Source organism: Eulemur rufifrons, chromosome 15 (assembly GCF_041146395.1).
Source record: "Eulemur rufifrons isolate Redbay chromosome 15, OSU_ERuf_1, whole genome shotgun sequence".
NCBI classification, from domain to species: domain Eukaryota; kingdom Metazoa; phylum Chordata; class Mammalia; order Primates; family Lemuridae; genus Eulemur; species Eulemur rufifrons.
In genome coordinates this window covers 59,619,144-59,631,460 of record NC_090997.1, presented here as the reverse complement: position 1 = coordinate 59,631,460, position 12,317 = coordinate 59,619,144, and the positions used below count along the sequence as shown (strand labels likewise).

The 12,317-nt window shown below is 44.9% G+C and overlaps 1 protein-coding gene across 1 annotated transcript in view; it reads left to right on the top strand.

Moving 5' to 3' along the window:
* Positions 1 to 3,310: 3,310 nt before the first annotated feature.
* Positions 3,311 to 12,317, top strand: part of PREP (prolyl endopeptidase) — a 136,372-nt gene continuing 127,365 nt past the window's right edge. The window contains exon 1 of the mRNA XM_069487656.1: positions 3,311 to 3,536. Within this exon, the coding sequence (XP_069343757.1) occupies positions 3,492 to 3,536 (45 nt within the window). The 5' untranslated portion in view covers positions 3,311 to 3,491. The remainder of the gene's footprint in view (positions 3,537 to 12,317) is intronic.

The window sequence follows — 12,317 nt, the reverse complement described above, 5'->3', positions numbered from 1 at the left end:
TAGAAACTTCCTTAGAAATGGTATAAATAAGTTCCATGAACTGATGCAGAGAAATACTCCAGATTCATTCTTATCTACTTTTCTCTGCCCACATTTTTTTACCTGAATTAAATTTAGACCTATCCTCTCATTCCAGTAGTTAATTCAGCCAGACACTAAATTGAGAAGGGGAGAAATGAGGTGAAGACCTAGATTTCCCAGCTGGAATTGCAGACACTTTACATACTCTTGTAACTGTATGTCTATATTGAGAGAAGGGCATTAGAAGGGGAACAGTTACAGTTTCTGAAAAGGCCAGATCTATGAATTATGGATTATAGGCCCAGTAATAGTTCCCAGAACCAAATCTGAACCTTTTAAATGGTTTGAAAACAGAAGAAACTATGGAGACAGTCCTTTCAGTACATAGATAATCACTCCCCAATCTTACCTTCATCTGCCCATGAGGTATGGACAGCCTTCCCTGGGACAATTTCATTCTTAATTCAGAGTTAGTTTTGAGCTTCCTCTATCTCTACTTTTGGTTCTCATTTAGAATCAAAGAATTTTAGAATTATTTGAAACCACTTGACCAAATTATCTCAATTTCTAGATAAAAATACTGATGATAACATGGACTCATTCAAAGTTAGGGAACCAGTTAGTGGCAGGGCCTGAAAGATAACCTTACTCTTGTTCTTGTTGCTATTTCACACTTCATGATGGCTTGCAGAGATTAGATATACAAGAATACATAAGAATTTTCATTAAAAGTCACATGAAAAAAATAACATAAATATTTGGGCAAAAGTAGCCTGAAATGACTGCACTCCACCAATTAGTCAGTAGGTTGGCCGCAGAGTCAAATTAAAGGGTGGATTATCCAGATAGCACCCAAGGCATCAGTTTCTAAGGGGGTTAACAAGATGGCACCCTTGCATGAATTAGAGAAATATGCCTTACCTGAGAAGGTGCAGCCCCTTGAGAATAAAAAGACACCCCTTCCTCTAGGTGAATGCAGCCAGTAACCATCTGCTGTGTGGCAAGGGGAAAGCGAGAGTGAGCATCCTTGTGCATGTACCAGAAATCCTCTCTTGGAGACTACAATATGTATGTGGGATTTGCTTAGATAAGCAACTTGGGGTGGAGTTGAGACAGCCAGGTAGCAGTAAATGATCACCAGCCTGCCTCCTTTGGAGGGTAACTCTGCTTTACTGAGTGGGGTACAAAGTGTGAGGCCAGGCAATAGAGGAGAGGCTGAAGGCTGCTCTAGAGGTCCTTTCGGATCTCTGCTCATCCCCATCCCAAGGGCCCAGGGTTCTTGGAATGGGTTGTTCTAGGTTAGAGTATGAGTTGTCAGAGTGACAGTTCTATAATACCTCTGAAAATAGTCTGTAGTGTCAAAGGTCAAAGAGTGCTATGATATTTATTCTGGAGGTAGCATTTTCATTCTGAGATGGTTCAAATAGTTCTTTTCTCTTCATTTTCTACGGACAAGGTTGACTTTGCAATCAATTGAGGAATTTGAATCTTGGCTCCCTCTTTGCTGTGTGATGACTTCAAACAAATTCCTTTAAAGCTGCTGAGATTCTTTTTCCTAATATGTAAAATGGGCTTTGCATAAGGATTAAAGGAGATAATACATATTAAGTCCCTGGCAAACACAGAAGTGCAATCAGTGTGGCCAATGGGAGGGGACTGGGTGCTCTCCCATTGTCCCTTCCACGCCACCTCACTCCAGCTGCAGGCAATCTACTGCTGGTAGCCCATTGTACTGTCTGTGCCACTACAAACCTTTAGCTTTCAGGGTCCAGAGGAGCTGGACACTAGGATGGCTGACTGGAAGGAAACAGAGGGTGATACATGAGGTCTAATTTGTTCTTTGGGTGCCACAATTCCCATACTTTCCACCTGGAGTGTCCTACTAAATTGAAATTCCTCCTATTAATGGGTGCCCCTGTAGACTGTAGAGTACTTCTACTTATTTGTGAGTAAGAAGCTATCAGAGTAGTTAAGAATGAGCACTGGCATCACAGTGATCTAGGTTTGAATGGCTCTATTTTTTACTATTTGTGAAGCCCTAGGCAAAGGTCAGCTGGTCAATGCCTGGCAGCTCATGGGTCAGGTGACAGACAGGCAAAGCAGGGGTGGGAACGGGGACCCGAACTGCTGGGCTGCAGTGTGCTATGTCCCTGTGTTTGCTTGCACTAAGTCTGGCATCAATAGTGTGAGCTCTCCCAGAATTGAGGCTTCCGAGATTACCCAAGGAGGGGGTGTCCAGGATCAGGTGCAGAAGATGATAACCACACATCCCACCACGAACAGAAACGGTGAACTAAAGGTGAGACATGGAATTGGGATGATAACACTAAATGGAAGACACCCATTTACAACAGTCACCATGTCCACTTGGAATTCAGGACGCAAAGAACTTTCTAGTTACACCCACGCCGTCTCCCAAATCTTTTAAGAAACCAGGGATACAAAACACACTGGACAGACACTCTAGCCTTGATGACTGGGCCTATAATGTCTCTTCCGGCTGGTCCAGAAAGCAAGACCAGAACACATCATCACTAGCCTGAGGATGATGTGATGTAACTTGTAAATTTCCATAGATTTGAGGTCAAGCATCTTGTCTAATATCTTTTTCCCCACAGCGACAACAGCAGGGGCTCAATAAACAAACATATTAGCAAGAGGGGAACAGAAGAACCGGCAGGATGAATAAAATAGCCTTGATGATTTCAAGGCCTCCCATCATCGGTCCCCTCTCAATGGGTAAATCTCAAATAAGGGCTCATCCGCTGTCCCACCAACTCCCCAAAGCATCTCCATAATCCGGGTGCTGAACCATCCAGCGTCCGCCAGGAGTCGTGGCGTGAAGGGAGATGTGTTTCCTTCACAGTCACCACGATCCATTTCTTCCCTTCCAAGACCGGAGTCGCAGGCAGTGGACATTAGGCCACCTCAAGTCCCTTCCAAGGCCAGGTCTTGCTTCGCCGCACCTGCCCTGCCTGAAACACGAAGGCCGGAGAAGACGGGGGATCCACCCACAGATGAACCCTGAGGTTCATTCTGGGAGAGGGAGCCCCGCGAGCACGGCCACGGCGGAGCGGTGCGCGCGGGGACCCCAGGGAGAGCCGGCCCGGCGCGCGGGAGCGGCCGGCGCTCCTGCAGAGGGAGCTGTGCGCCCGGGCTGGCCGCGAACGGCGCCGCCTGCTTCCTCTTGCAGCCGCTGGGCCCGCCCGCCGGGGAGGGGCTCGCGGCCGCGTCGGATTCGCCGTGCTGCGCGGAAGTTCTCGCGGGCCGCGCGGAAACATTTCCGCCCTAGCGACAGATAGTCCCGGGGTGCGCGTAAAAATTTACGAGGTAGCCGCAATTCTGCCGTGCTAGCTCTGCCGGAGACACCCGAGTCGCGCGGCCTCTGCCTGCACCCCAGCCGTGCCCTGTGACCAGCCCGGCCAGCTCACAGCCACTCCCGGAGCCCGTGCCCCTGCCCGTCCCCGACCATGCTGTCTCTCCAGTACCCCGACGTGTACCGCGACGAGACCGCGGTGAGTACCCCCCTCCCCGCCCACCGGGCTCCCCACCACGCCTGGCTGGCCGCTGCCTCCTGCGGCTTCAACCCCGGCTTCAACCCCCTGCGTCCTTCCCCTCCCCCTCGGCCTTTGTTAGCGAGGAACGGGCCGGGGTCGCGGTGGTCTTTAATAGCGCAGGGGGCCCCCGCTGGTGGTCACTATGTGTCTACTGACAGCGGAGCCTGTGGTCAGTGCTGCTTGGCCGCTTCCTAAAAATCAATGGGGTCAAGGGCAGACGCCCGGGTAAGGATGGGCATCTTAAGGAAGTGGGAAGACAAGAGGTGTCAACTGCTTTTGACTGGCAAAACCTCTTGCTTACCCGTGGTGGTAGGAGAAAGTGTACATTGGGGTGTTTGATGCAAAATTTAGAAACGAAAACAAACTTTTAAAACTTGCAGTTTTAAAGCCCTCAGAGTTGAAGCTTATTCATTCGATTTAAAAACGTGTATGGAGTGCCTGCTCTGCCCCAGGCCACTCTCTGGGTGGGCGTTGGGCACTAGGGATGCAAGAGACCAAGACAGCAATGGGAGAGGCGGGGCAGTGAGCCCATGGTGTGGCCTTGCTGATTCAGGTTTTATTAAACAAGAAAAGGAGTTGAGAGAGGGCGAGAGGAGGCCCTAGAAGGAGAAGGGGAATGAGTGTGTTTTACACAGTGCTGGAGTTAACCACCAATTGCCTAAGCGACAGGCAAACTCAAGGTAACTGTTGAGATCCAGTGGTTGGAATTCTGGACAAATACCTTTTTTGCGTAAGAGTTAATTTGACATATTAAGAACTGGATTAAATCCAAACGTTGTGACCATGATTCTCTTACTAGTAGCTAAATTTCTCAGATTGGGTAAAGTAGAATCAGAATAAAAATATTTTTGGGCCGGGTGCGGTGGCTCATGCCTGTAATCCTAGCACTCTGGGAGGCCGAGTCAGGCGGATCGTTTGAGTTCAGGAGTTGGAGACCAGCCTGAGCAAGAGCGAGACCCTGTCTTTACTAAAAAAATAGAAATTATCTGTACAACTAAAAATATACAGAAAATATTAGCCGGGCATGGTGGCGCATGTCTGTAGTCCCAACTACTTGGGAGGCTGAGGCAGTAGGATTGCTTGAGCCCAGGAGTTTGAGGTTGCTGTGAGCTAGCCTGTTGCCACGGCACTCTAGCCCGGGCAACAAAGTGAGACTATATCTCAAAAAAAAAAAAAAAAATTTTTTTTTTTGTATAATAGAGTTGTGATTTTTTTGTTGTTGTTGTTTACTTTCTCAATTTATGCCATAAATTCTGTACTTTATATTTTTTCCATACTTTAGTTTCAAAATATTAAGGGAGTACAAATCTTCTTGTTACATGGATAGCTTTTCTGATGCTTGAGTCAGGGCGAAACTGTGCCCATCACCTGAATAGTGTTTAGTGTACCCATTACATAGGTTTTTGTTCCTCCCCTCCTCCTCAAACCCTCTGCTTGATTGCCAATGACTTTTACTACCCTCTGTGCACATGTGTGCCCCTCGGTTAGTTCCAGTTTATTGGAGAATACATGTGGTGTTTATTTTTTCATTCTTGGGATACTTTGCTTCGGATAATGGACTCCATTCCATCAAAAAGGCTCCAAATACATTAATCTATCCTTTTTTATGGCTGTGTAGTAGTCCACAGTATATATATATACCACATTTTTTTAAGCCACTCATGAATTGATGGGCACTTGGGTTGATTCCAGATTTTTGCAATTGTGAATTGTGCTACAATAAAACATTCCAATGTGGGTGTCTTTGTGATAAACTGACTTATTTTCCTTTGGGTACATACCAGTAGTGGAATTCTTGGATTGAATAGTAGGTCTGCTTTCAGTTCTTTGAGAAATCTCCATACTATTTTCCACAGAGGTTGTACTAATTTACAGTCCCACCAACAGTGTATAAGTGTTCCTTTCTGTCTGCATCCACGCCAGCATCTATTGTTTCTGTACTTTATAATAAAAGCCATTCTAAGGTGATACCACATTGTGCTTTTAATTTGCATTTCCCTCATGATTAGTGACATTGAGCTTTTCTTCATGTTTGTTGGCCGTTTGTCTGTCTTCCTTATAAAAACTTCTGTTCATGTCTTCTGCCCCCTTTTTAATGGGGTTGTTTGTTTTTTAATTGCTGATTTGCTTGAGTTCTTTGTAGGTTCTGAATAGTACTACTTCATCCAATGTGTAGTTTGTAAATGTTTTCTCCCATTCTGTAGGTTGTCTATTTGTTCTGTTGATTATTTCCTTAGCTGTGCAGAAGCCTTTTAATTTAATCAAGTCCCATTTATTTATTTTTGTTGTTTCTGTAGTTACCATTGGGGTCTTCCTTATAAATTCTTTGCCTAGACCAATACTTTAGGAGAGTTTTCCCTACATTTTCTTGTAGAACTCTTATGGTTTCATGCCTTACATTTAGGTCTTCTATCTATCTTGAATTAATTTTTGTGAGTGGTGAGAGATAGAAGTCCTGTTTCATTCTTCTGCATGGCTCTATCCAATTTCCCCAGCACTGTTTATTGAATAGGGCTTCTTTTTGCCAGTGTTACGTTATTGTCTGCTCTGTCAAAGATCACTTGGCTGTGTAGATGGTTTTATATCTGGGTTCTCTGTTCTGTTCCATTGGTCTATGTCTCTGTTTTGTGCCAGTACCGTGCTCTTTTGGTTACTATAGCCTTTTGGAATAGTTTGAAGTCTGGTAATGTGATGCCTCCAGATTTGTTCTTTTTGCTTAGGATTGCTTTGGCTATTGAGGATCTTTTCTGGTTTCAAACAAAGTATATAATTATTTTTTCTGTGTCTGTGAAATATGCCATTGTTGTTTTCACGGGGATTGCATTGAATCTGTAAATCACTTTGAGTAGTATAGACATTTTTAAAAAGTTGATTCTACTGATCCATGAGCTAGATATGCTTTTCCATTATTTGTGTCATCTGTGATTTCTTTCCTCAGTGTTTCATAGTTCTTGTAGAAATTTTTCACCTTCAGGGTAAAGTGTGTTCCCAGGTATTTGATTTTCCTTGTAGCTGTTGTGAATGGTACTGAGCCTTTGATTTGATTCCCAGCTTGACTGTCATTGGTATGTAGAACTGCTGATTTCTGTACATTAATTTTGTAACCTGAGACTTTGATGAATTTATTTATTAATTCCAGGAGTGTCTTGGTGGAATCCTTGGGGTTTTTCTAAATAGAAGATCATGTCATCAGCTAAAAGGGATAGTTTGACCTCCTCTTTCCTGACTTGGATACCCTGTATTTCTTTCTCTGCCTTATTGCTCCGGCTAGGACTTCCAGCACTATGTTGAATAAGAGTGATGACAGTGGGCACCCTTATCTTGTTCTAGTTCTTAGGGGCAATGCTTTCAACTTTTCCCCATTCGGCATGATGTTGCCTGTGGGTTTGTCATATATGACTTTTATAATTTTGAGATATGTTTCTTCTATGCCTAGTTTGTGGAGGATTTTTATCATGAAAGAGTGCTGGATTTTGTCAAATGCTTTTTCTGTATCTAATGAGATGATAATATGATTTTTCTTATTGTTTCTTTGTATGTGGTAAATCACATTTATTGATTTACATATGTTGAACCATCCTTGTATTCCTAGGATGAAGCCCACTTGATCATGGTGGATTATTTCTTTGTTGTACTGTTGGATTTGGTTTGCTAGTATTTTATTGAGTATTTTTGCATCTATATACATAGGGGATATCGATCTCTAGTTTTCTTTTTTTGTTGTGTCCTTTTCTGGCTTTGGTGTCAAGGTGATACAAGCTTCGTAGAATAAGTTGAGGTGGAATTCCTTCCTTCTCAGTGTTATGGAGTAATTTCTGCAGTATAGGTACCAGCTCTTCCTTAAAGGTCTGGTAGAATTTGTCTATGAATACATCTGGTCCAGGCATTATTTTTGGTTGAAAGATTTTTGTTGTTGTTGTTGTTTGCTCTTACTGCTCATCATTGGACTGTTCAGGCGATCTATTTTTTCTGATTGAATCTTGGGAGATTGAGTGTTGTGAGGAATTTGTCCATTTCCTGAACTTTTTCTAGTTTATGTGCTTAGAGATTTTTGTAGTATTCATGGATGATATGTTTTGAATTTCTATGGAATGAGTTGTAATATCTCCTTTTTCATTTCTGATTGAGCTTGTTTGGGTCCCTTCTCTTCTATTCCTGGTTAATCTAGCAAGAGATCTTTCAGTTTTGTTTATCTTTTTGAAGAACCAACTTTTTGTTTTATTTTATTTTATTTTGTCTTCTATTTAATTTAGTTCTGCTCTGACTTTAGTTATTTCTTTTCTTCTATTGGCTTTGGGTTTGATTTGCTCTTCCTTTTCTGTTTCCTTGAGATGTGTCATTAGGTTGTTAATCTGTGATCTTTCTGTCTTTTTAGTGTAGGCATTTAAAACTATGCATTTTCTTCTTAGGACTGCTTTTGCTGAATCCCATAGATTTCGATAGCTTATGTCCCATTCTTGTTCAGTTTGAGGAATTTTTTGATTTCCGTCCTTATTTTGTTATTGACCCAATAATCATTCAGCAGCAAGTTGCTTAATTTCCATGACTTTGTGTAGGTTTGAGTGTTTCTCCTGTGATTTATTTCTAGTGTTATTCCACTGTTGTCTGAGAAAATACATGGTATGATTTCAATTTTTTTAATTTGTTGAGACCTATTTTGTGGCCTAAGATATGATCAATCTTAGAAAATGTTGCATATACTGATGAGAAGAATGTATATTCAGTAGTTCTTGGGTAGAATGTTCTGTAATTGTCTGTTAGGTCCATATGGTTTAGAGTCCAGTTTAAATCCATCATATATTTATTTTCTTCTTTGATGATTTGTCCAGCTCTGACAGTGGGGTGTTGAGGTCCCCAGCAATTAGGATTGTGCTGTTTATTTCTTTGCTTTGCTCTAGTGAAATTTGCTCTATGTATGTGGGAGCTCTTGTGTTAGGCACATACATATTTAGGATTATTATGTGTTGTTCAGTTACTCCCTTTACCATTATATAATGACTCTCTTTGTCTTTCTTTACCATTGTTGGTTTAAAGTCAATTTTATCTGATATGTTACTGGCTGTACTTGCTCTCCTTTGATTTCCATTTTCATGGAATATTTTTTTTCCATCCTTTCATTTTAAGTCTGTGTGCATCTTTGTGGGTTAGATGTGTTTCCTGCAGACAGCAGATACTTCTGTTGTATTTTTTTCATCCAGCCAGCCAGCCTATGTCTTTGGAGAGGAGCACCCAGACCGTTCACATTGAGTGATAGAATTGATGTGTGAGACGTTGATCTGTTTATCATGTTGGAGAGTACCTTATTCCTTTTTTTTCCTGTTGTTCTATTATTTTATAAGAGTTGTGAGTTTTAGGGATTTTTTTGGGTGACTTTACTCTGGTGGGTATCTGTTATGCTGATTCGTGTATAATGCAGCTCTGGGTATTTCTTTCAGGGCAGCTCTGGTCATGGCAAATTCCCTCAGTGTTTGCTTGTCTGGAAAAGACTTAATTTCTCCATCAATTGTGACACTTAGTTTTGCAGGATTAAAAATTCTAGGCTGGCAGTTCTGTTTCAGAAGATTAAAGATGGGGCTCCAATTTCTTCTGGCATGTAAGATTTCCACTGAGAAGTCTGAAATTTGCCTGATTATTTTTCCTTTGTAGGTTATTTGTTGCTTTTATCTTGCTGCTTGTAGAATTTTTCTTTCATTTTGACTTTGGCCAGGTTGACTCCTGTGTGTCTTAGAGATGTCCTGTTTGCTCTGAATCTTCTTGGTGTTCAATGACTATCTTATATCTGTACATGTGAATCTCTGGCAATACCAGGGAAGTTTTCCTCAATAATTCCCTTAAATAGGTTTTCCATGCCTTTAGCTCTTCTTCTTCTCCCTCAGGAACACCTGTGATTCACATGTTTGTTTGCTGTACATAGTCCTCTATCTCTCTGAGTGATTGCTCAGACTTTTTTACTCTCTACCCTGCCTCTTTGAATGACTGGATAATCTCAAGCTTGTCTTCAAGCTCTGAGATTCTTTCTTCTGCTTGGTTTAGTCTGTTGTGGATGCTTTCTGCTGTGTTTTGAAATTCTCTAAATGACTCTTTCATTTCTTTAAGTTCTATTATAGCCTTATGTTGTCTAGGTCTTTCCTGAGTTTTTCATTGATTTCCTAAAATACATATATTTTTTTTTTTGGCTTCTTTTTCTTGGTTTTCAACTTTCTTTTCAATTCCGTTCATCTTATTTGCCATCAATATACTGAATTCCATTTTTGTCATTTCAGCAATTTCCTCGTGGGTGGAATCCACTACTGTAGCTCCATTGTGATCCATTGCCATTGTCAAACTATTTTGTGTTTTCATGTTGCCAGGATTCGTTTGCTGGTTTCTTCTCATCTGGCTCCTCTTCTCTCGGCTCTGAGTTACTAGGATTGCAGGGCACCTGTTCTCCTTTGGTAGGAACCCTTGTTTAGTTAGAGGAAGGGGAGAATGGTAGATGGAACTTTGGTGTCCTGCTCTGGAATGTTGACCTGTTAGGGGCAGGGTGGGTGCACTGGGAGCCTGTAGAACAGTTGTTCTGTTTTGACCCATTTCCCTGTGATTGCCACAGTTGAAGCCTGTGCTGGATGATCTTCGTGTGTCATTCCCCAGATGGCTGTTGGAAGTCTGAGTTGGGGGCTGGATGTGACCCTCTCTGTGAGGGGTGTTGTTGTGAGGGATTGCTCTGGCCAAGGTCACCCAGTGGAGGTGACAGTGGCAGCTGAGCGAGTCTATTTAGGCAGTCATCGTGGATGACCAGGCTGTGGGCATTCACACGAATCAGGTCCAAGAGTAATGGCTGCTATGGGCTGCGGGTTCCTGAGTGAAGTGTTGGATCTTGGGGAGGTTCTGCTGGCCCAGCGGCAGTGGCGGTTACTCAGGGGTGGGGTCTTGGGGCCAGGCACAGCCCTGGAATCAAGAGGCTGCTGTTGTATGCTCGGTGGGGGCCCTGGAGCTACAGGGGCAGAGCCTTGGGCTTGAGTGCAGCAAGAGCTTCAGAGCTGGCTCTGGGGATTATAGGGCAGAGCTGCATAGATGGAGTGTTGTTCTTCCAATGTGGAGACTGCTCTTGCCCAGTTGTGTAGGCAGGAGTTTGTCTTGGTGGCCCAGGGACCACATATGTGGGCCAGAGCTGCTTGCTGGGTGCCCAAGGTTCTCTCACCCCCCATCCCTCTCCCTAGGACCTGCTTAGGCAGTTGCTCAGGGCTTCCCAGGCGGTGCCTGTGGCATCTGATGCTCCTCCTCTGCTCAGATCCCAGGCAGGGGTAGGCATGCTCAACCCCCAGTCACAGTCACAGCACGGGGGAGCGTCTGTTCTGTCTGCTCCCTCCCCAGCCCAGCAGAGGTGATGCAAAGACTATTGCTAGAAAGCTGAGTCCCAGGCAGACCTGGTGCTGTGCACCAGAGTGATCAGGATGATGTCAGCTGCAGAAACCCAGAACTGGCAGCCACCAGATCTCTGTGGCACCTGCTCTGTGGTGCAGTCTCTGTGCAGACTCTGAGCGGCTCCCCCGTCAGCCCACAGGTCTGCAGTGGAGGAGGGAGACCCCTCACAGGTTGAGCTGCCTGCAACTTTTATTCCTCTCCTACATCGAGGTACCCCTTCGGGCTGCTTCTATTCTGTTGTCTTCCTCTCCCCCCAGCAGTGTAAATTGTACGGGGACCCCCAGCTTAATCTCTGAGACGTGGGTGGTGCTTGTGAGTAAGAATCAGCAGCGCCCTGTTGATTGAGTCAGTAGATGCTGTGATGGGCCATACAGTTGTTCTGTCAGTAGAAAGAGCCAACTGCAGTGATGTTCTTTTGTGCTTGTGATAGGTTCTAGCCCCTCTGGAGAAGCACTTGAATGCCCCAGGCAGTGGGAGGGGCCCTGTAGTTCCCTGGGGATTGCTTATTCTCCACCACAGCAGAGGTGGTTGGAGGAGCAAGGATGGGCGGGGCTAGGTAGGGTGAGCCTGCTTTCAGGCTCTGCAGAGGTGGGTCCTAGAACTGTCTGGGCAGAGATCAAAGGTTGGCTCCCAGAACACTGGCGAAAGCCTCTGGGAAGGGACTCAAAGCAGCCTCACCAAACTGGAAAGTCTGTTCATGGGGAAGGGGCCATCTGCAATTCATCTGCTAGCTACTGGGAGTGAGCTCTACCTATCCCATGCTTCCCCTGCCCCAAGAGTATCCCACCATCGCAGATGGGCACCCGAACTCACCGAGCTCAGGAGCACTGGCGCCATAGGTTGGCAACTTCCCTGCCCAAGGACCTGCCCCAGTCTGAAAGTGCGGCTTTCCTATGGGGGGATGGGTGCTCCGCCAGTTCGCTGCAGCTCAGACCCACGCTGCACTCTGCCATCTGTTCTGCCCACGTGGGCTCCCTGGCCTCCCGAGTTCAATTCTCGAATCTCCCCCTGCCCCCGGGCAACCCGATTGAGTCCTGAGCATATGGATCTGCCCTGTGTGTCTGACCCACAGGTGGGTTTTCCTGGGCAGTGCTGGTGGGCAGAGCAGTCCCAGATCAAGCACCCTTGAGTCCACTGCAGGCCCCCACTCTCTGTGGCAACCTCAGACTGGTGGGTGCACCAGCAGAGGGGAGGCAGCCACTTTTGAAAGTCTCGGCTTAATTGGCCCTCTCGGCTGCGGTGGGCAGAGGAAGAAAAGAGCATGAATGGAAGAGAGCCGGCACTCCAGCTCTTCTGGTTCGTCTCCCTGGAAGGAAGCCCACGTGGAATGTCCGA